The sequence below is a fragment of the Amia ocellicauda genome, chromosome 13, assembly GCF_036373705.1.
Source record: "Amia ocellicauda isolate fAmiCal2 chromosome 13, fAmiCal2.hap1, whole genome shotgun sequence".
Lineage (NCBI taxonomy): Eukaryota > Metazoa > Chordata > Actinopteri > Amiiformes > Amiidae > Amia > Amia ocellicauda.
The window spans coordinates 22499647-22525411 of NC_089862.1; the positions used below are offsets into that span (position 1 = coordinate 22499647).

General features: G+C 38.6%; 1 protein-coding gene across 2 annotated transcripts in view; it reads left to right on the forward strand.

The window, feature by feature from the left end:
* reep1 (receptor accessory protein 1) overlaps positions 1–25765 on the forward strand; it is a 43465-nt gene that overhangs the window by 13241 nt on the left and 4459 nt on the right. The window contains exons 3-7 of one of the 2 annotated variants that reach the window (XM_066720181.1): positions 1012–1088; positions 3157–3277; positions 6734–6847; positions 18614–18779; positions 24336–24496. In XM_066720181.1, coding sequence (XP_066576278.1) covers positions 1012–1088; positions 3157–3277; positions 6734–6847; positions 18614–18779; positions 24336–24496 — 639 coding nt within the window. The remainder of the gene's footprint in view (positions 1–1011; positions 1089–3156; positions 3278–6733; positions 6848–18613; positions 18780–24335; positions 24497–25765) is intronic. The other variant, XM_066720182.1, reaches the window with a different exon arrangement.

A 25765-nucleotide genomic window follows, 5' to 3' on the forward strand; every position in this document is an offset into this window, starting at 1 on the left:
TCTTTAATAGTGAGTAAAGGGAAAAAAATACTTTTATAAATAGTAATTTCAAGGCAAAGAAATATTGGCACTGATTGAAATCTTAATTATATTGGAATAAATTATTGGAATAAATATACATTATATATATGTGCGTGTGTGCGTGCACGTGTGTGTGTTATACTATACTATATACTATAAAGCAGTGTTATCAGGATGAACCAGTGATTAAGTCTCTGCCCTTTTCTTGCTGTGTACTACCCAGAGCCAGTTACTCCATTTATTTCTTAACCTCCATTTGCTCTGTGCTTTGGGAGACAATAAAGCACTTTATTTTAAGAGACTCTGCAGTATCAATCGTTCACCTGCTAGTCTCTGTAAATCACTTTGGATGAATGTTTCATGACTAAATGGCAAAGAAAACAGTGATGCAAGCCTTCAGTTCAGAAATGGTAGGGGCACATCCTGAAATCTAATTAGAAAAATAAAATAAAGGGCATGCACTGTATTTTTATCTGTTGCTGTTATGCTATTGCATATTAGAGTAAGTGGTCTGACATTGTTATACAATATTATTGCACTTTGTATTGCTCTTATATTTTGTAAGTCGTCCTGGACAAAGGGTGTCTGCTAAGAAATTATTAATAATATTATTATTATTTTTAATAAAAACATGATTTAATAATAAAGTTGGCAGTATACATATTTTAGGCAGAATAAAACAAAGGAATTGATTAAAAACATAAAGCTGATGGACCATCTTCAACATGAGTCTTTACATTGGAAGGACAGATTAAACATTAAATACAGGCATCTCCACAGCACTGAGCTCCACATTTAGGCCATCTCAAAAGTAACCACATTCCTGTACGAGATTGCTTGTGAAACTGGGTCAGCACTGAGGAGTGCATTGAAATCCTGACTTGGGCTATATTATTGTAAACATCTGTTATTCTATGTACAATTTAAATTAAAAGCTGATATTCTTCCCCTCTTCTATACACCCCTTTGATTTATGCTATCTATTCACAGGTAAAATGGATGATGTACTGGATAATATTTGCACTTTTCACCACAGCGGAGACGATCACAGACATTTTTCTTTGCTGGTAAGTGCTAGAAGGAACTGTGCAGTTATATAGATTGCTATAGAATTCTAAAAAGGGGGTTTTAAGATTTAAGGATGAGTCTTTTAAGGATGACTTTAAGGGCTTCCCCCTTCCCCCCCCAACAACACTCTTGTCTTATTTTTACAATTACATTTAGCAAACTCGAAGCAGGAACCTATGAAAATCACGTCATCTGGCTTTTCAGTATTGTGGTTGTTAAAGAACACAGTGAACAATTGCCACATTAACCTCTTGACATAGTGAATTGAGAAATTCACTGCACAGGCTTGTGTAAAGAATACAGGACAAATGACATGGCAGAATGTGAGAGGAACTCTAATATGCAAAGTGTGCTCAAAGGGTTGTTTTACATTTTAATTACCAAAGATCTGAAACACTCAATTGTAGTTTCAAGGAAATTGAGAAATAAAAGATTATCTAATGGGCCTGGTATTATGTCATTTGCACACTCATAGCAGGAACATTAGCTTATCTGTTACAGTGCTCAGAGACTGCAGCACATATTCATACAAGGATAATAACCAAATGTAGAAGATATGACAACGTAAAGCAATAACGAGTATGTGTATGTGCTGAGAGCTCAGACAATCAATGTTGCAAGTCTTTCAATTAAGCACTTGTCACTGCAGAGTACTGGGGCACAGAACTCCTGCACAGACAATTTCTCTTTGGTTCTGCACTGATATATACTTCACTGCCAGGCCCAAAATGCTCCAAGACTTCATTGGGGCACAGGAAGTATCTCAGAACAAGAGGAAAAGGGCGATTGGTGAGGCTCCCAACATTTAGTGACAGACAGCTGAGAAACCTGAGAATTGTTACGACTGTCCGCTGTCAGTCAATAGCTCAGATAACACAAAAGCTTGATGCAGCAGGGCACTCAATTGATATGATGTCCTGTAAGGGGAAGAACAGATGGCCCAGCCCAGTATTTGGTACTTGTGCATACACAGTGGCCCGAGTATGTATAGAGTTACATACATACAGCAGACACGGGGCATGACATTTCTGTGTCGCATTGCATTGGAGTCATACTTTATAGAAAGGCAGCTCCCTGTTTGTAAATAGGTCTAAGCACTCACAACTCAGGATGAGGAGTTGAAGTTGCCCTTGCCTACGCAGCAAGAGTGATCTGTCATTTGCTAAACTGAGAGGGCGTGACCTTGGGAACAATTAGACAGTTAACAGTTACAGTTAAATATGTCATTTTTTTGCATTGAGATATAAATCCTCCTTGCAGTCATAGAAATATACAAAAAATGTAGTATTTTAGTTGTAGTCACTTAATTGTTCTATGCAGAAATATGCATGTTTATGTAGGCAGTATTTATTCCACATCTCCTTCCGTGTTCACTATACACATTTCCCCTTTTAATTCTTACATTGCTGAACATGTTACTAACTTATCACGTATTCTCCTTCTCCCACCTTTTATAGAGACTTTAAAGTCTCCAACAGCATCACCCTTGTGTATTTTCTTTCTACAATGAAGATGGGATGAGGCATTTGTCTGCAGTTTTCCCAGAGTGAAATAAATCTGGCTCCAATTGTTTCATAACCTATCTTCACTGCATTGCATTGATCAGGCCCTTGGCTACAGAGAGACACAGCCTTGTATGCCTGTGATGCAAAATGTACAACACCTGAAAGAGTGAGATAGGCTAGCCTCCAGAGACTATGCCCTAGTTTAAGACTATAGGAAACCTTGTATGCAAATACACTTGAACCAGAAACTAAACTGCCACTGCATTATAGTTATTACTTTCCCTTCTTGGGTTTTGCCTCTGCTTTTTTCATTTATAAACCCATCCACTTGTTTGTAATTACAATATTGATGTCAAACCTGAACAGCACTGTCCCAACTTCACCAAGCTTGTAATTTGTCTGCGTTTCAAAATGTGAATGGTATTTGTTAGATTTCCTAACTTGGTTAGCCCTTGGTGAGTGAATAATACAACCAACTTGTTTTAAAATATAGGCATCCACAGGAGTCACTGATTACTGTTTTTTTAAATGCTTACTCATACTACTCTCTTTTGCTCCACAGGATTCCATTTTATTATGAACTGAAGATAGCCTTTGTGGTGTGGCTGCTGTCACCATACACAAAGGGCTCCAGTGTGCTCTATCGGAAGTTTGTACACCCTACTCTGTCTTCAAAAGAAAAGGTAAGATCAACCAGATAGACATGCTAATTGTTGAACCTTAATCATAAGGGGATACTGTAATAAAATGCACCTTGGAGTATTTATATTCAGGCAACTGAATAAACAAAGAACTGCAGTTGAAACTTCCCTTCTGAACAGTTAATGAGCCAATGATATTCATTTACTGTTGTAACTGAGATAAAAACATAAATGGTTCTCTCTCTCTCTAAGATATATAGGCCTAGACCAAATCAAAACTTTGAACACTTAATCTTGAATCCATTGGTAGAAAATTAAAAACTCAGGTTACAAAAAGGACTTGTTGGAAGATCTTTAGTTCCAGAGCTGGGAATGTTCGATGAATGTGGCCAGCATTGTGAACTGGACAAAAAAGAAGTCAGGCTAAAGAATCCCTGGATGACAAACAGCCTCTAAAAAGTCTCCTTCAGTTTTATTTTTCATCTATCACTTGAAATCCTTGTCCTTCATTGAGTCACAGTGCTCTACATTGTTTGTCATGAGGGGAGCCCAGTTCCTTTATGCGTTTATGTTGGAATATTTTGATTTCTACTTCAACTGCTTTAATTCCACAAGGGTGCAAACATTATGCCTGAAGTACAAAACAAGCACAAGGAACTTTTGTCACAATTTGGACAAATATATATATTTTTGGAAAATTCTGCTTGTATATCTGTTGCATGAATTATGTTGCTCTTTGAAATACATTACATTCTCAGGAATCACCTGAAATATCTCACGTCACTGAAATAGTTTTTAAACTGAACGTATTAAAGCTGCTTGTCAATTAATGTTCTCTGTAGGTGAAACAAGTAACCTGCCAATGTTGTATTCATATACTTTTGGTATACTGCTGCAGATTGGTCATGTTTCAGATTTTCCCAAACTACAGTCTTTTAACTTTATTAAAATTGATATATGCACAGAGCTGTCTGGTTGAAATGGGTCTTAGGTATGAGTTTTCTGCCTGTCTGCTTTTACTGCACACCACTGTTGTCCATATGTGAGGGGTTTCAAAATGCTTCAACAGTAGCTGCTGAAATGCTTTCTACATTTTAATTGACCATTATGTCTGTAATGTAAGGCAGCATCAATGCAGATTTCATTTGTTTGTTTGTGATCTAGAATTTACTATATAAATTGTTTATGTATCTCGGGCCTAAAACTGGACACACAGGACCAACCATGGCAATAAATAGTTTATCTTGGGAGCAGGGGGTATGGAATTCAGTGTGTTTATAAAAACCCACTGGTTCTCACAAATCCATACTGGAATTTTGCCACACAAAGCAATAAGGGAAAACGGCCAGGCGTTGCGCACAGCCATGCTAATGAGTCAGTGTTTTCCTCACTCCTGTTTTGTTCCAGCTGCTGGTTATCAGAGTCATGAATGATACATGATACCCTATGAATATTTTATGTTATCCTGAGGAATCTTCAAAATCACATTAAATTACTTGACCCGATTCTAATTTAACAGGGGAGAGTACAATGACATCAAAATGCCTCCCACACTTACATCACATAACTGGATCAGCTCTCCAAGATCTTCTGCATTTTCATCAATGACTTCAAAAGCTCATGCTTCAAATCTGTCTAATTGTGGAACATATTTATGACCACATTAAAAGCACTTGAAACTGTTCCAAGTATACACAAGATCTTGTCTTGAAAGGAAAGCAAGTCGATTCCTTAATCAAATGTTCATGAGGGGCTCCTATATTCTCTCTCTCTCTCATATATTATATACACTCACCTAAAGGATTATTAGGAACACCTGTTCAATTTCTCATTAATGCAATTATCTAACCAACCAATCACATGGCAGTTGCTTCAATGCATTTAGGGGTGTGGTCCTGGTCAAGACAATCTCCTGAACTCCAAACTGAATGTCTGAATGGGAAAGAAAGGTGATTTAAGCAATTTTGAGCGTGGCATGGTTGTTGGTGCCAGACGGGCCGGTCTGAGTATTTCACAATCTACTCAGTTACTGGGATTTTCACGCACAACCATTTCTAGGGTTTACAAAGAATGGTGTGAAAAGGGAAAAACATCCAGTATGCGGCAGTCCTGTGGGCGAAAATGCCTTGTTGATGCTAGAGGTCAGAGGAGAATGGGCCGACTGATTCAAGCTGATAGAAGAGCAACTTTGACTGAAATAACCACTCGTTACAACCGAGGTATGCAGCAAAGCATTTGTGAAGCCACAACACGTACAACCTTGAGGCGGATGGGCTACAACAGCAGAAGACCCCACCGGGTACCACTCATCTCCACTACAAATAGGAAAAAGAGGCTACAATTTGCACAAGCTCACCAAAATTGGACAGTTGAAGACTGGAAAAATGTTGCCTGGTCTGATGAGTCTCAATTTCTGTTGAGACATTCAGATGGTAGAGTCAGAATTTGGCGTAAACAGAATGAGAACATGGATCCATCATGCCTTGTTACCACTGTGCAGGCTGGTGGTGGTGGTGTAAAGGTGTGGGGATGTTTTCTTGGCACACTTTAGGCCCCTTAGTGCCAATTGGGCATCGTTTAAATGCCACGGCCTACCTGAGCATTGTTTCTGACCATGTCCATCCCTTTATGACCACCATGTGCCCATCCTCTGATGGCTACTTCCAGCAGGATAATGCACCATGTCACAAAGGTCGAATCATTTCAAATTGGTTTCTTGAACATGACAATGAGTTCCCTGTACTAAACTGGCCCCCACAGTCACCAGATCTCAACCCAATAGAGCATCTTTGGGATGTGGTGGAACGGGAGCTTCGTGCCCTGGATGTGCATCCCACAAATCTCCATCAACTGCAAGATGCTATCCTATCAATATGGACCAACATTTCTAAAGAATGCTTTCAGCACCTTGTTGAATCAATGCCACGTAGAATTAAGGCAGTTCTGAAGGTGAAAGGGGGTCAAACACAGTATTAGTATGGTGTTCCTAATAATCCTTTAGGTGAGTGTATATATATAGTTACCATACTGTAATAGTGTTATGATCTTCAGCAAAACTGGCACAGATTCAAATGTTTTGTCTGACAAGATACTGGTCAGTGCCTTCTAAAAAGCCATGTTAGGAAGCTTTAAAAAAAAAAAGTAGACAGAATCAGCCACCATGTCTCATTCATGCTCTGTACCAATTCCATCAGCAGAGAGGTTCATTTAGGACAGAAGACATAATCCACATCTTTGCAAAAAGAGTGCTGACCATGTGGAACACATTACCAAACCATACTGTGCATTTGGATTCAGTCGTATACTATTAATGAGGTACTTGGACAGTCAATCTATATGGGTGTAGCAGTTGTTTATACCTGCAAGAGCAGAACCTGCCCTGGACCCAGGGGGATGCAGGCAAATCTGCCATTGCCACTGAAGTTCAATCTTTGTAAAATAGAATTAGAGGTGTATGACTGGAACTGATGCTGTTGCATTTTGTTGTCTTGCTTTCAGGAAATTGATGATTATCTCTGCCAAGCAAAGGACAAGAGCTATGATGCCCTGGTGCATTTTGGGAGAAAAGGGCTGAACGTGGCAGCCACAGCTGCAGTAACGGCTGCTGCCAAGGTAACACTAACACTCTGCACTGCTCCAGTGGGGAGGAGGAATAACTGAAGTGCGGTGGGTCCCTGTGCTATGCAAGAGCGTTTCTATTGGGGCGTTTACAGCCTGCTGTCTCTCTGCACTGCAGTGCACTGCACACACACACACACACGCATGAAGTACACAGGAGGCTTATTCCTGTAAAGGCAATTGAGAACTTATTGTGTGGAAATGGTACTGAAGAGGTAGTTTATTAAGAGAGTAGCAGATCGGACTGCCAGTGCCATTTGGTATGGGCATCTTGAAAAAAGCAACTCTGACAATGTATGGTGAGTGTGATGTCCCCTAGACTAACCCAAATTTAATTTAGGGATTTTAAGTGAATAAACTCAGGAAGTCAGCTAGTCTTCAGGATGCTTTTTTATAATGTGATTATAATGTTTCTTGCAATGACCAAATGGGACCTTTTTAATGCTCTTAAACAGAAGCAGACAGTTTGTGCTTTGTATTTGGTGATTAAGAGGTAAGTGGGAGTCTTAATCTATATTAAAATAAAATATTTTTTATGCAACGTTGAAGAAACAGTCAAAATGAGGGCTTCCACGATTTAAATCTGAAGAAATAAAACAAATGAGGGCTTCTATGATTACATTTAGCCTTAGAGTGTGCATTGGAGATAGGCGCTTGGGATTTTTGGATTGGTCATGCAAAAGCAAGCTTAGACACCAGGACTAAATGTAATCAGATTGCCAGTGTTTACATTCTTGAATTGACGTGCAGGAGAATAGCTTCCGACCTCGCTGAACATGTGGCTCTGCGATATGTGTATGTGCTGCATCCTCACGGACTCTCCCTGGACGTTACAGAGATCGTGCTGAAGTGGGTTTCTCAACAGCTGATGAATCCAAATCAACATGGACTTTTTTTTCTGATTCAAAATAAAAACATACATAAATCAAATATTATAACTGATAATGACTTTAAGATTGACCTGCTTCACTTTCCTCCCTCATAACACAGGCTTGTATTCCCAAAATGCTTAGTAACTCACTTGTGCTAACCTAGAGCAAAATTAAATTCCATTAAAAACTAGCACTGTGAGTGAGTATGTAGGGGACTGTGGGATGTATGTGATGTTGTATTCGATGAGCCTTTGCCCAGAGATAAATAGTGTATGAAAAGGATCCCATGTATCTAGACATTCCTGAGAAGAGTATTGACCAAAAGAACTGCAAGATATTTTAGAGGGGCATGAATGAAATGCCAATTTCTGCCTTTTCTTCCCCGTTAAGCACTGCTTGTAGGCACTCAATGGTTTTATGCAGTTGTAGGTCAAGCACATAGTCATGCCAGTCATAGTCCTTAATACTCTGGAATATTCTGTCACTTTAAAGATTTTAGTGACTCTCTTCTTGAGAAATCTGATTTAATAGGATGGACTTCCCAATTGGCCTTCTTTCCATACCATTCATGAAGATCATTAAGTTTGTGGAAGCTAATATCAAACATAAAACTGGCCCAAATCTTTCAAAAGCCTTTGGAAACATCCTTCAGTACTTTAAGGTCAGATTATGAATGTATTCATTCAAAGGGAATGTGGCTGGTCATAATGCTACATGAGGGCACATTGCTCTGTTAGTCACTAGTGATTGAAACTGTAGATGGTATTCTATTGTTCATTTTTGCAAGCTAAGGGCTCCTACAGCATGTATAGGAGGCTGCATACAATAACTTAGCTTTGCTCTTTTGGTTGTAATGAAAGAATGCTTAATGATACCCACGTAAGTGTATGCAACTTCTGGGATATCTATGATTAATGCTCCATTGATTTTATTTTGATGCATCTATATCACTCATATGCATTGTACACAGGACTCAATGGGGTATGAAGGACTGCCATTGTAATTCTGATGTTGCCTTTTGCGAGGGTGTGTATTCAACTGGGTGGAGCACCAGTCGAATGAAAAGGGCTTCAGAGGACTGACAGTGCAGATAAAGCAGTGTCTTTTTGTTATTCTTCGCAGTGCAATGAAAATTCAGTGCAATTATGCTGCTTTACTGTGAAGGCCAGTCTGTACATGTCTTCCTTTTTCCAGATTCAGAAAAGCTGTTGTTTCCTGGCACATCAGAGTTTATTTGAATGCAGGATTTCCAAGTTTTGAATAGGGAGTTGCACAGCCAATGATTTCCTTCCTGTTTAATCTGATTCAGCACTAAAAGCAGTGGAGTTGTCGTCCAAGAGAATATTAGATCTCAAATTGGTGTAATGTTAACTGCCACCACCATGTAAGTAACGTAACCAGAACTGTTTTTTCATCTCGGTTTCCTTTTATCCATGAACTGGCAGGTCCTTTTATTAGGAAGATCACTACATGTACATAGTGGAGTTTAATCTCTCTTTGAAAAGGCTTGTTCAATGTCCCTTTACTGGCCACCAAAGCACATTGTAGCATTGTGCAGCAACAGAGGACTTGATGAGGCTCTTTGGAAAATAGTCAGGTTATTTTTAGCCTGCAGTTTAATGTTGTCACATAGACAGCTAACCGGTGGTCCTGAGGAGCTGCTGAAAACATATCTCGGCTCATTTATCTAATCACTCTTCAGATCCAGTGTTTTCTTTGCTATTTGTGAGCGCCACATAGAAGCAGTTACATTCCACTTACTATCACAAACATCTCTCCTCAGCTTCTGCAGACTCATATTATACTCAAGGGATTGCTGTGTGCTACTCAGTTCAGGATGAGGTCACCTTATCTCCTTAAAGAGAAAGTAGTTGGTTTCTCTCAGTTCTGCTAGTGTTTAAGGAACAAACCTCTAAACATGCTCATACTTCTGCTTGCAATAAAGGTTTGAAGCCTGTCTCACCCTTTCACACTGTGTTTTCAGTACAGGGGGACATGGCATCTCCCCAGTGTACCTTTTGATTCCTTCCTGAAGAATGATCAAAACCCAAAATGTTCAGTTCTTTGTCTTTTCTGTTCTCTCTGAAATAATGGGTTTTTCTTGCTGTATTCCCAATCCAGTTATGTTGGCAATAATGATTAAGCAAAGCAATTTTTTTGTCTTCCTTCTTGAAGGGAATGAAAGGAGCACATAGCAGCCTGAACCCAGTCAGATCGATTTGAACCTTGTACTGTAAAACGTGTAATGCTTTTAAATATGAGAAAGATGGCAGATACAGTGGCTCTCAAAAGTATTCACCCCCTTGGACTTTTCAATATTTCATTGAGTTACAACATGAAATCGGAATGTATTGAATCAAGAGATTTTGCCACTGATCAACACAGAAAATGTCCATAATGTGAAAGTGAAACAGAAAATACTTGAATGCATAAGTAAGCACCCCCTTCAATATTTGGTAGAGGCACCTTTGGCAGCAATTACAGCCATGAGTCTGTGTGGATAAGTTTCTACCAGCTTTGCACATCTGGACACAGCAATTTTTGCCCATTCTTCTTTGCAAAATTGGATGGGAACCTTACTGAACAGCAATTTTAAACTCTTTCTACATATTCTCAATTGGATTGAGGTCCGGGCATTGACTGGCCCACTCCAGGAAATTGACCTTTTGTTTTTAAGCCACTCCAGTGTGTGGAATTGTACTAACCAACTGTGGGAGCTCCCAGAGACAGGTGTATTTAACCTGAAATCATGTGACACACCTTAATTGCACAGAAGTGGACTCCAATCAACTAATTATGTGACTTCTAAAGACAATTGGTTTCACCACAGCTCAAATCAGGTGTGTCATAGCAAAGGGGTGATTACATATGCATTCAATTATTTTCTGTTTTGTATTTGTAATGAATTTAGAACAATTTGCAGATTATATTTCTCACTTTGACATTATGGACATTTTCTGTGTTGATCAGTGGCAAAAAACCCTGATTAAATCCATTTTGATTTCATGTTGTAACACAATGAAATGTGGAAAAGTCCAAGGGGGTTGAATACTTTTATAAATGTTGTCATATATGAAAATCAAAATGTATAACACATTCAGAATGCACACTTATATTAAACTGCAGTTCCACTTACAACATGAAGATAATTTGTGTTTCAGGCAAAGAGACAATGTAATGGCATATCAATGAGGATACATGTTGAAAAAATATTCATATGGCATAACTGGAAAAGCTCTGTCGCAAAAAGATTTGAAGCACATTAAAAGCACTGATGTAAAACAGAGGGTTCCCTTGGAAAAGGGCTGTGCTGATGACACTCACTGGTTTGGATCAGTCCTTATGTCCACCAGGGAAGACCGATATCAGTGAAAAAGGAGTTTCAAGTACCAGAGATATCTGAAGGATGCAAAAACTTCCTGAAAAACTTAATAGGAGTACAAGAACATGGTGGACAGAGGAATAATCTTTACAGCAACTGGGTGACACTGCACAAGGGAGGAGGATAACTCTACAGTAGATCCCACTACAAGTGGGATCAAGAGCTGAGCTGCACACTTGGACAATGTTGTCCTTGAGAGAGGCAGGAAGAGACAGGCTGAATTGAGCTTCATCCAGGATTTGATTGCTGGTTGTTTCATCAGATTCATTATTATTATTATTATTATTATTATTATTATTATTATTTATTTCTTAGCAGACGCCATTGTCCAGGGCGACTTACAAAATATAAGAGCAATACAAAGTGCAGTAATACAGTGCAGTATAAGGCATAATACGTTTTACAAATTCAGAATTTACACAAGTGTATACAAGATCTACAGTAAACAATGTATAAGGTTTTGCATCCTAGATTGTAAAAGCTGATCAATGCAGACAAGATCGTAAGTCAAAGTTAAGAGCTAAGGGAGAGGGAGCATAGGGGAAATCAAAATAAACAATACAAGTGCTAGTAATGCAAAGGCAAGACTGTGACAAAATGTTGTATAAGTGCAATCTTACAGGAGAATAAATGACTAAATTACAAGTACTGTCTGAAAAGATGCATCTTGAGTAATTGCCGGAAGGAGGTCAGGGACTCTGCTGTTTTGACTTTGGTGGGAAGGTCATTCCACCACTTAGGGGCCAGGGATGAGAAGGAGTGGCTCTGGAGGAAGGGGAGTGGAGAGGAGGCAGAAGTTAGTCTTCTGGCACCGGAAGACCGCAGTGGTCTGGAGGAGATGTATGGAGAGCAGAGGGTCTGCAGGTAACTCGATGCAGTGTGGTCGAGACAGCAGTAGGTGAGGGTCAGTGTCTTGAACTGAATGCGTGCCGGTATTGGAGCCAGTGAAGGGAGCGGAGCAGTGGAGTAGTGTGTGCAAATCGGGGCAGAGAGAATACCAGACGAGCCGCAGAGTTCTTGATGAGCTGGAGCGGGCGGGTAGTAGTTGCAGGCAGGCCGGCCAGGAGGGAGTTGCAGTAGTCCAGGCGGGAGAGGACCAGGGACTGTACGAGCAGCTGAGTCGAATAGTTGGTGAGGAAGGGTCGGATTCGGCATATGTTCCACAGGAAGAATCTGCAGGTGCGCGTCAGCGTGGTGATGTGCTGAGTGTAGCAGAGCGCAGGATCGAGGGTGACTCCTAGGTTCGTAGCGGAAGAATAGGGAGAGAGTGTCGTAGTTTCAAAGGGGATTGAGATGGTTAGGTCAGCAGGTGAGGAAGAGGGGGGAAAAAGAGGAGATCACATTTGGAGAGGTTGAGCTTGAGGTGGTGTGAGTGCATCCAGACCCCCCCCCCCCCTCATGGTGATGACCTCCACACATTGTGATCCATAACAACCATTTCTTCCTCACCAGGTTTATCACCTGCTTGAAATTATCACATACTGGGAGTTTACAGATGGGAAGGTAACCAGCAGCATGAAGCACTAACCACACACTAATAGCATTGTGGTTCTTGTAAATGGATTCAACTGCAGATTATTAGTTCAATATGAGGCATGCAATAATGTTCATGTTGCCATTGTATTACTCTGAGACTTGCAGGACTGAAAAAGGAAAAAAAATGGAAATGATAGTAGCTGCATCTTTTAGCAGAGTTTTATTGTACTTTGTACTTTGCTTGTGGACCAACTAAATTAATAATTGCATTATGATAACCAATTTTAAGATGTATGTTTACACATGAAATAGTGTGGAAAGACACTCCTTCTATTGCAGTCTCTCAAAATTGTTTTTGTTTTCTACCATGAGAGGGAGACATGGTAGAAAACAAAAAAAGGCTGAACTGAAAAACAACAACAACAACAACCATGACCTACATATGAGATAATGCATGACATGGAGACACAATTGGGTGAATTCTTCCTGAAGAATTTACTCAAGTAACTATGCCTTGTTATAGTAAAGAGCAATCACACAGAACCAAGCCATGTTACGCCGAGCACCCCCCAGACCCAGTGTCCTACTGGCACTTCCGCAGCCAGGTTGTACATTTCAGCTATCTGCATTAAGCTCTGTGTGCTCAAAAAAGCCAAGATACTAGATAAATGTGTTTGTATCTATTGAGTTTTGTCTTCAACATTTTTTGTCTTAGTATTACTGTGTAACTCAGGGATTCTGTCAAGGAATTCAGTGGCAGAAATCAGTATCGAACATATTGAAATTCTCCAAATAGACTGGAGCACAGTGATATTTGATATTGACCTCACAGACTCTAATCTCACAGATATGTGAAATAAAGGTTTGAGCAGACTCCCCTATTAATGGGCAGTCACACCCATATCAATGCCAAATGCAATGTAGCAAAAAACACAATTATTTTACCTTGGTGCCCAAGAAAGGCTTGTGTCCAGAGAGCATTCTAAAAATGATAGGTACTATCAGGTACTATAATATATCCATTGCTTGTGCTCACATTAACATAAAAAATACCATCTACCATAGTAATCTATCCTATGAAAAAATAAAACACAGCAACCAATGTAATGCAATATTGAGATTGCATTCTCAGAATCCATTCCAGTATCTGTGAGTCATGCATTAATTGGGTGTCTCAGTTATGCTTACAGTAAAATTCTTAAGACTGACCCTTGTCCACTTTATGATGGCAGAGATATCAAGCCTGTTAAAGTAATCGCTAGAGTGGCAGCAACACATGAACTGTGATGTCTAGATGCCAAACTAAAACATTGTATTAGTCAGCTGCTAAGCTGGGAATTAAAACATTGTGAAATATAGAAAAATCATTGTTAGCATTATAGATATCTGCCATTGGACCACTTATGCCCTTCCCTGTGTTTCCTGTCATGCCACTGTGGTAATTATTTTCAAAACTACTTTTCGACAGGACAGTACGTTAGCACAGGAAGCCAGAAGAGAAAATAAGAGTATCAATCAGGAAGACATAAGGGGAATCCTATGTGTAAGTAAGTGGTTCTGGATAAGTCCTCCTTAGCAGTAGTTTTGTGTTCAAGTTCTGACTTGGCTACTCACTATGTTCCCCTGAGTAGCTTAAATAACCAACATGTTTCAAATGACATGACAAACCAAGGCTCTGATGGGAATGGCTGTGCTGCATCAGCAGTGGGTGTTCTGTAGTTCACTCTAGTTTCTGTAAGTGACTTACAGAAAAGCACTGTGGAGTCCACAGGCATGACAGTCAGAGCGCTTTTTGGTTGATTTAAAAGATGACTATCATGGTATACATAAACATATATTTTATAATAATAATAATTTGTATATGGATATAGAGAGAGTGTAGGAGATATTGGCCCCCACCTGTGGACCTGCCAGGTTAATGTCAGTCTCCACAGCTCTCTCAGTCCTGTGGTGGACCTCCTGCACTGTTCCTTTAAATTCTGCTCTGTCTGCAGCTGCGTTCATAGAAAGGAGCATTGACTGATGGAAAGATGAGAATACTCTTTAAAGACTGAACTCATTGTGTCATTGTTTGAAAAGGAGAACCATTGAACATCACAGAGCTTGTGAAGTAGACTGCATTTGTAAGCATGTGAGGCCTTTTTATTGTGGAAATCTATTTCTAAATGTGTTGAAAGCCTTATGTGTGAATGTGTTTTTATGGGAAACCTCCATAATCCATGTTTTATTGTATTGCTTTTTACTATCTATACACTGAACTAATAGGCACAATGTTTTTGCCTGTATTTCCTTATCTCTCATTAGCATCTTGTCATTCAAACTACTTTTTGGGTTGGTGTACATCTTCCTTTCAGTGATGTAGTCAGTCTGCCTTACATTCACGTCTTGAAATTTACACAGATATTTCTGTTCCCAGTTCAATCAAGGTTAACCAGTCAGACAGCACCTGACATCTGCAAGAGAGGAAAATCCTTGAAAGCATCTGTCATTATACTCAACAATGCCTGTTCTTTCGTCATTGCCCTGGAGCTTTAATCTTCTAAGCAACATTTTAATAATATGACATCCATAAATAATGCTTAAAACACCTGGATATCTTTGGCTGGCAGAACGCAAGTGGCTTTGCTGATCAGACACATCTTTGCAAACATTGCTTTGGCTGCTTTCTATGTCTCACCAGGACTCTCCCTGTAAGAGTGACCTTAAACATTCAGGTAGTTCCTCTGAGTGTAGGTTGCAATGGCTCCCAATAACCAAAGCCAGAGAGGTGCTTACTGAGGCATCCTCTGTCTTATCTCAGTAGATGCCTGCAAACTCACAATGTGTCCAAGAAAGAATGACCCAGGCAATGCAGATCCTGTGAGCCCCCCTGCTATAGTCTGGTAACTTATAACTATGACTCATTGTTAAAGATGCAATGCATGTTTCAAACACTGAAGATCTCTTCCTGACAAAAAACAGGAGAAAGCTTCTGAAATCCTCGGAGTCACCGGCTCTCTCATCTAGGGTATCCAGCCAAGGCCAGTTCTCCTGCAGCTCAAAGTTAAGCTCCCAGAAGGACAGAGGGGAGGAAAGTAAATTCAGCACTTCCCCTGAAGACATAATTAAGAAGAAAAAACCTTTGTTCTTGTTGTAAGCTTTTTACACTCATGTGCTTCTGAGAGAAAAGTGAAACATAGTCTAAAACTCCCTGACTGGAGGATAGGTGTAATGTCATTGTTCTCTATTAAGACTTTTTTTCATTTTTTTTTTCTTAAAATACAATTCTTAACTGGATTTGGAGAATTGCCATGTGTAAAACAAGCGGGTTAAAGATCTAGTTTTGTACTTTTTCTGTAATAAAAATGCTTTAAATTACCATTGTGTTTGAACATATCATGCTTAATTTTTGTCAAATCTTCATCAAAACAGAAATATTAATATTACAAAATACAGGGAAATACTCGACACACTGATATCGATGATAACATGTACCATTTAAGATGCATTAGTTTCCATCATACAAAACTTCCCAGGTACATTTTTTTGTGTCATTATAATTATTAAAATAAATCCTTATTTCACATATATGACTGAGGATAAGATAAATCCTGAACAGATGTACTTTTTAAAATAAAATTGTCAAGTTATTAATGTAACTTTAACATGAGAATAACACTGTTATCAATATGTGCCAGATTGTCAATTTAGGAAGTTCTGTATGTGGCGAACAAGACGGACAGATTTCACTGCCTTCATTTCATAGTAAGAAATAAAGTGAAGCTGTATTCATATGTATAATAGCCTTGTTTTTATTTGAATAAAATACAATGAAAATGGGACCGGAAGTCAACCGGGGCAGTTTTGTATGCTGGAAACTATTGTTTCCTAAACCCCATAGAAATTAACAGTAACAACACAACACAGGTGTCCCATTTTTGTATCCGCACTAATGTCACAGATTACTTTTATATTACATTTACATTTATAGCATGGGACACACACAGTGACATCAGAGTTACTCTACTTATAGTATGTTCAAACATAATGGTAATGAAAAGCTTTTTTATTTTAAGAATAGATAATTAAATTATGTGACTAGTGTGTGTTTGGGATGTGGTAGCAATGCATTGTGTGTGCATGGCAAATTTGGCTGTGTGGCCATTGATGGAAGTACTGTGGTATGCTTTTGAGATTCCATGGGACAATTGTATGGGAATAAAATGAAGGACACATCAGTATCCTGGGATTGTGCAGCAATAGCAATTGTGAAGGTTGATCTTGGATGGCATGATTTGCATAGAAAACCGACAGCCACAATGTATACATATGAACAGAGATAGAACTTAACTTGTTGTAGACAATTTCGTGATTAGTCATGAATTAGTCATAACACTTCTCTTACTAGAAACAATCCATATTTAATCAGTTAAGCAGTGAGGAGAAATAACTTTACGGATTTTTTGTTTGTTTTGTTTACATATTTCATATTGCATCATTTCAGGGAGTGTCTCTTCATGTGGGTCCATGGAGTTTGTCTTGCCGATGATATGTGCTTTGGGATGCCATCTACTGCATGTCTTTTAATAGAAACCTTGGAAAACAAACCCAAAAAATCAAAAGGAATAAAACAGAGGTGTAGAGAGATGGTTGTCCTAGAACCCTCCCTCCAATGCTGAACAACAAGTTATTGTTGGCAGATAGGGAGGAAGGGAGGTTCCCGGATGTTCATCTGAGGAATCAATCATTCAGCCCAATCAATTTCTGTTACTGTAAACAGAGTGCCTTTTCATGAGGAGCATCATGTCATGGTGATTTGCAGTGAGTCATGTTACAGAAAGGAATACATTAGTACTATAGAAGAATACAATAGAAGCAGCAAATAATGAAAACTACATCACATTACGTTAACATAGAATATATGCCAGGCATGTTAAAAGCACATCATATTTCAAGAATTTTCTCAGATTGTCTTTATCAGATTATGACTAAAAAATATTTTAGTTTGAATTGTAATGTAATCATTGCTTCAGAGTACTACACTGACTTAGATGGATATAAATTATCTTGAAGCTCCAAACTACAGGAAACCTTCTCTGGTCTGAACCCCTCTGAAAAGTGAGTTCCCAGAATCTAAACTGTTTACTGGAGGAGGATCTTTTCTTGGGAATCAGGGCTGTGGTGGTTTTACATCCACACCTCACTGTCCTTCAAGTACAGCCCACTGTGCAGTAGAGATGAGTGATAATGCATCACTCTGGCCAAGCATACCATTAAGAGCTGGAATTATTCCTGTCTATTGGCCCTGTCCACTGACTCAGGCAAGGGTAATACTATTTAACGTTCAATATATAACACTACATGCTGGATCGGTGAGGGCTGTAAATTAAATGTATTGGTCATTTAACTAAATGTAGGAGGGTCACGATGTGCAGTGGGATGCTAAACATAACATAAGGGAAATGCTTTTGAACATCTAAGAAGATACAGAATTGTCAGTGAATCAGCATGTTTGGTTTCTTTTAATAATTACATATGTATGATAAAATATTGCACAGGATTTTGCAATGAACAAAGCAATTAAACAAAAGTCTGAGTCCAGCTAAGTCTATTTCACAAACCAAGACATCCAGTGTGGGAGTTTTAAACAATCACAGGGAAATGATGGAGCTTGAAGTCCTTCATTAAGTCTCCCCAGTTTCTACAGACAACAAGTGGCCACATTTGTACATCCATGAAAGGCTTTGTTTAATCAGCATTGTAGATTGATTATGAACTGTTCAATGCAAAACCCCCAAAATTACTAGATTTCTTTTAACCCTCACCCATGCCAGTTTTCCAGCACACACAGCTGTGAGGAGCACTGGCATCCTGGTCAGGGACTCAGGCTCCTCGCTGAATTAATTATTTATCAGGAGGGCTTATTAATACAGGATAATAAAATATTGCTATAATAATTGAAAGTAAAAATACATAGGTGATATAAATCCATCCATAGACTGTTGACCCATCCTTATCTTATTAAAGTTGTCATTATGTTTCCTGTGCCAGGGGCAGGGGGCGCTCTCCGAGAGGCTGCGGAGCTTCAGCATGCAGGACCTGTCGTCAATCCAGAGTGAAGGGCCTGCGCCTGGCCCTGTGCCCTCTCGGACCTCCAGCGCTCATCCTCGGATCAGGACCACCACGCGCAGCAACTCTGAGACAGCCTCCAGTAAGGGTGAGTCTGCACTCTCCCAGCATTTAAAATGAGTGAAGGAGCTGTCTTCTCAAATTAAAAGCATCTGTCTACAATGATTTAGTTTCAAAGTAAAATACACACTGACAGCTTACAGGCATGTTTAGGTGCTTGCTGGAGGCCGGTTCTACTTTCCATGGTCTTCATATACTGAGAAGGTTTGCTGCCCTGTTTCATTACTTTCCCTGGCACCTGAGCTTTTAATTATGGAGTACAGTATTTAAAAAAACAAACACAAACTTTAATTTGATTTTCAGGCAGACCGTAGAGCGCCTCTGAATTCTCTCTGAGCTGCTTCAGCTGGCTGGGTTCATGTAAAGATGTTTACAGTGGTGATTCCAGTCTGAAGTTCTTAGGGTCTGGACATTTTGGGAATTATCCAGACATAAGTGTCTGTTGTTCGCCTTGTACATAAAAGGTATTGGTGTCACTGGTGAATGTCTTGATGTTGTTTTAAAGAGCAGACTGTAGCCTGCTCTACAGTTCCTCTGTATTTATGTCCTCTTTTATCTATACTTCTTTCTTTGCAAATCAAATGAAAGCAGAGTGTTTTTATCTGCCAAGTTCTCCATCTTGAGAAACAGAAGTAGTAAAACAATTTTTACAATATTGTGGAATATTGTGGAATTTTCTCGACCACAGACCTTCAAAGAAACTGATTTTTGGAGATACCATTCTGTAGAAGCTGTATGTCATGTTCATTTTATATGTCATAAATTAGAGTTTTCGAGCAATATATGAGCTATAAATGTATTACAGATATGTGACATTTCTAGCATCTAAATAAATCTCAGTAGATATACATTATAATACATGTAACAATAAACCATAGAAGTCATCCTGCTCACTTTAGTAACAGAAAGAATGTATTACATGCTAATTACGTATCTATATCACATTATATACTGTGAGTTAATAACCTAATTGAGTATCCGTTACAACTTTTTATAAGAACATTACAGTGTTACCAAATAATCATATATGTTTTTAATTCACGTATTCTATGAATATCACAGTATTAGCAGACAAGGGAGAATTTAATCTATTTTCTGTAGAGCGAATTAAATGATGAATTGCAGCAATATGTAGTTTGTGTTGATCTCCTAGCTCTATTCTAATACTTGGAGTTTAGATTGTATACAGTCTATGCATATTTTGAAACACTTTACTGAACTGCAACAGGAAAAATGACCATACATATATAATAGAGTCTATATTGTAATATTTACTTCAGCCCACATTTAAAAGTGCATATATCATTTTCTCACCAGCTTTGATTTTAATACTCCAAGGTTTTTTTGTTTGCAGTTTCCTTTTTCTTCAACAAATGAATCTCAAAACACACTCTTCCTGTCAGCAGCCCAACAGAGATATGTTATATATTTCAAACTTTGAGCAAATAGTGGGAAAAAAAAAGTCTACTATCTCTGGACGTCAGGCTCTATTAGGAAGATGTGAATGTTTCCCTCTAACTCCATTCTTCCAGATTGTATACACTGTGCCCACTGCGGCGGCCGGTCTGGTGAGTCAAACAGCCAGCAATGCTCTGACTGACTGGGCTGGAATCTCAAATCACAGATAGAGAGAGAGAGAGCAGTGAAACCTGAGCAAAATAGGCAGTATGTAGGCAGGGTCAAGGTTAGTTTAAACACACTTAGGAAAAAGATTTGGGAAAATATATGCATAGGGTGGGGGGAGGCTTCATCCAATATTTGTAAAATGCAGAACCAAGCTAAACCTTCTGCTGGATTATTTAATCTGCTGTTTCCCATAACACATTCACAGCATATACTTCTTTTACACTGCATTTTCTGTTCAGGTTTTCCCAGTATATTCTGTTTGCATTTTGGAGACTGGTTGCAACAATTTGTATTTCAAGTGCATTATTTGGTAGATCAGACTAATATAACTCGGACTGCCTGCCAAGGAGTGAGGAGTTGATCTCTGAATTTGTTGCACAGTGATGCCCTTTATCCCTTTGCGTAAACCATCTGAAATTCATTTTGTTGGTATATTGCTGTAAGAGACAGTTCCCAGTATTTCTGAGATTTGCCTTTTAAATGATTGTTTTTATTACCCGAAGAGGAGAGGGTGAATTCATTTCAGAACGAATGACTAATATTTTATTTGCCAGGTTTCTTCTCACAGAGGGTTGTCATATGGTAATATGGGACACTGATGGGGCAGTCCAGGATTTGCGACCCAAACATTTCAATCAATCCAAATGACATTTACCTGGCATTTAAAACAGGAGGCATAACTGCTGACACCACAAATATGAGAGCTTTGGAAAAAGAAGCAAGACGCTTAAAGATCTCAGTGGTTTTGAATTTCTAGGCCGTGAGGTGACAGCTATGCTGACTGAAAGTTTATAAACATTGATTATAGGTTAAGGAATAGCAGATTATACTGATACTGTCCCCTTTACCTTGCAGCCATATGCCAACTCTTCTCTGCATTATTTCTGCACAGATCTATCTTGTGAATTATGTTTTGTGTTAGGGCCAATTTTGTTCTGTTTCTTTATTCAGAGAGAAAGTGTTTTAGTAGATTTTATAACCATAGTTATGCCTTTAACCTGTGTAGACTCGAATTTAGATTAAATCTATATTTAGATTTGGAAAAAAAAAATCTTAATCAGTTTCTCTGTTTGTTATTTGAATGTACATTTATTAAAAGACAAATTCCTGGGTACAGACAGTTTGAATTTGGCCATTGCTTGGTTTGCCCAAACACTGATGACACTGCACTGAATGCAGATAAACTGGGCATTTTCAGAGCATCTCCCTCAGCCTGCCACAACAGGGAAAATGCACGGTAATGTCCTTGTCACTCTTGATTTGTAGCAAGAGTTGTCATTTTAAGTCACATCCTGTTTTGGTCACAGATATATTTTTTGCTGTAAATTGTTCCATTGTTTTCCTGAAGCCTAACCTCGAGAACATCGACCTTCCTGTTCGCAGTGTTCTCTGAATTGTGTTTTTTATGTATGGAATTTTAAATAATGCTAGGTGCCTATAAATTCTGGCTGCATGTGTTTGCAGTGTCAGCTTCATTACTTGTGTTTTAATGCACCACATTACAAATTCCCTGAGCTTTTCATTGTATTTTCATAATGTGTGAGAAAGGAAACAGTGTGCAGGTATAGAAATATCTTGGCAATCTGAGTAGACAACAGATAAACTGCTAAATTACTTTCCTTTCCTAATTATGTGTTTCCTTCCCCTGCGCTGTGGAAATCGCCTGGAACAACTACGTAAGTGGAACAAGCTTGAAGTTTGGAGTGCTTGCACTTTTATACATTATTTCTAAACATTTGCCAAACCAAAAGCAATGGTGATTAATGCTGAAACGTGGTTACAAATAATAGCATTCCAGGAGTGGTATTTCAATTCCATGGTGAATGTGTACAGATTGCTCAAGTGTGCAGTGCTGTTTGTTTGATGCTGTGGTTTGCATAATTTTTTTGTAAATGTTTTGCATTAAGGAGATGGTGTCTTTATCTCAAGAACTTGTGTGGGAAGACTTTAGCTTTTCAGAGTCACTGACTGAAATTACAATTATTTAATTTAAATTACTGAATGAATTGTAGAAATTGAAATTGAAGATGGACTCTTAGGCTGCCGAAACTACAATGCATTTAAGTTATTTGTGAGGAGAAAGAGTGAGAATAGTCCTAATCCCAATAATTTATTAAGTCTACATCAATTATCAAAAACAGAACCACAAAGTCTATACTTCCTGTTCAGGGAATTGTGGGATGATAAGATTTGGTCAGAGTTTTAATGGATTAGTATTTTACTTCTTCTGAATGGAATTAAATACAATAGTTTAATTTCGGTATCTTAGTTTTATTAATTTATTTATTTTATTAATTTATATATTTATAACTGATCCTTTGCTTGTCTCTGATGGGGGATCCTTTGCTTGGGCTTGATGTGTTTTGATGCATGTTACTTACCACAATCTCTCAGGAGACGGTTCAAAAAGGATGTTGTAATGGCTGGAATAGTCAGTGGGCTGAAATGCATTTTATAAATACGTTTAAAACACACAGAGTAAATTGGGGGTAATTGGAAAATATGGTTTAAATTACTTAAATTAACAGAACCTTTCTTCATTAGACACTGGACTTTCCTTCCATACTGCATTCCCAAGCGGAAAGAGAGGCAACTAAACATTTTAGGACTATTATAATCTGAAACAGTCCTCTTGAGAGAGTCTACTACCTGCCAGTTAAAGCTCTTAAAAAGATCATTCTCATCTTAAGATATGATTGCCACTGAAGGTTTGCTGGGCCTCTCTAGGTATGTCTGAAGAGGTAACACAGCAGTGGATTTGCACATGTTTCTGCCCACACACATTCACACGATCAGAAGAAGGTGTTATTGGTTATTGGGGTTCGTATTCAGAGAGACATCCTGCCACAACTCTTTCCCCTCTTTCGATAAGGCACTAAAGCCCGGGACACACCAGCGCGTCACATCGTGTCGCTTCACCACGCGTCCATTTTTGGGTGATTGTCTATGGACCCAGACACACCAGTGCGTTGCATCAAGATTCCTCCCAGAGCAATTTTTGACGGAACGCTTTAGAGACACGTGGCTCTCAACCAATGGCAGTCCAATTATATTATTATTATTATTATTATTATTATTATTATTATTATTATTGTTATTATTATTATTGTTATTATTATTATTAACTGGTTTTCAAAGTTGCCTATGGGGTTTGTTATCCTGTGTCTTCATATTAGGAAAGGAAATTGATCCATATAGCCTAATATAATTAATATATATCCCTTCTCCACACCCACCAGAGTTTATACCTTATTAAACTATATAATCGCCAACTGGCCAGGAGATTTGTTTTAACCGGGAGGTGGGTCCAGATCAAAACAGGACATGAAGCTCAAGCATACAAAAATAAGCACACACAAACAAAGCATTTACTTCTCAATGTTTAAGTAAGACCATTTGCTTAGCAATTATAAATCTTTCACAATCAATAATTTGCCTAGTACAAACCCGCCTAGCACATATTGTTAGTAGCCTACATTATTAATAAAATATCTATTAATAATAAAACAAATGTATTGAAATAATTCAGAATACGCTAGTGCATTTTCTTTTATATGTTTGAATTGGGGGAAAAATGGCTTGTAAAAAATCTAAGTGTCTGGTAAAATTGCACATCCACCAGCCATTGTGGATGTGTTAATTTAAAAAGTAAATTTCCCAACCCTGTACCTCCACCTCCTCCTCATCTGTTAATGATTCAATGGGGTTTTCCCACAATACTGACATTTATTTTTGCTTTTAACCGTAAAATATAGTTCTATAATTGTATTGTTGTATTGCGCAACAAAAAAGTCTCTGCCTTTTGACGCTTGGGAGACGCACTGGTGTGTCCCGGGCTTAACTGTATCGTGAAAAAGCATCCCACACCGAGACTCCTGTTGACCTTGTCCTGTCTTTACCTCCTTTTTTGTAACCCATTCCTTTCTTCAATGTGTAGCCTCTGCCAATGGGCATTCAGGGTCGGACTTTGACATTACTGAGTACGAGGTGTTGAACACCGAGCAGTTTGACACCAAGGAACAGCAGATAGTGCCCTCTGCGGAGGAGCTGGAGAAGGAGAGTGAGAAAATAATGGAGGTGAATCCTAACCCCAGGGCAGTAAAAAGGAGGGCTCCAGAGGTACCTTTCACAGCTGCTTGGTGATTTCTTATTAGAAGCTTGAATGCGTTGACTAATCAGCTGCTTCACCTCCATCTCACTAAGGATGAAATCAAATTGTTCACCCCCCTGCTGACAGCACATTTCAAACAGCACTGGAGGACTCAGCTTGCACCACACTTCTGTTTTTGGAATATTTAAATGTGCCATCAAGTACTGGGCCTGGAATGTGCCAATTTTGTAATTTAATCTAATTGTTATTTTGAAACAGGTGTAGAGATTTAAAAACCTGGCTCCAGCTGTGTGCTTCAGAACAGGTGTAGGTTTGTTACTCAGAATGTACTATTTAATTCATTTGATTGATATCATTATATACTGTTATAGGTATATGATTATTTTTTGCAGTATATATTTGATGGCAAAATATATTGTTTTTTTAATTTTAATGTACTAGACTCGAAGCTCTGAGTTTTCTTTAAGCAATAATGCAAATGTCATTAGTTTTCCATACATGCATGCAATTAACTACTGGTGTGTGAGAGAGATGCATTACACAGACTGCTATTGTCTGACTGCCCCCTCATAATCCCATATCCAAGCAAGTCTTTTCCTCCTCAGCGCCGCAGTGTGCCAGAGCAGGGTTGAGGCTGTGTGCAGTGCATGGTTGAGGAGTTTATGACTGCCTCTCAGGAGCTTCTGTTGTATTTCATGTCTAATAAACTCCCTCAGGTTCCATACTCCTATCCACAATAGTTATCATATTTGACTTCTGTAATCAGTGCTGGTCAATGGTAAGAGTACAGGATGTATTTGCCATATCTGTTCAATTTAAAGGTGACACACACCATTCTACAACAATTAATTAAATGTTAATGTGCTATATATGTGAGGAACACAGTTTATCCAGTGTGCTAAATTTATTTTTATTATGTATTTACCTGCATTTTGTTTAAATGATTTTGGTTAAAAAAATAACAGCCATGTTTCTGATTTCAAGTAATGCACAGAGAAGAGCTTTGCTTCCCTCTACTGACAGATGTGTGGACGTACAAGCATGCTTTTGATGACTGTTTTCTTGAGCTGTCTGAGGAAACTTCTATTATATTATTTCTCTGCAATACAGAACAACTTTATACTGCCCAAAATAGTTGTATTTCACTACATTGCTGAATACAATTAACATTTTCTACAATATAAAAAAACTAAAGTCAATACTATCAATTCAATTGCCCCCCCAAATTAGGGCAGGGCAGGGTAGACCTTGTGACAGAACTAAAACCTTCTTATTAT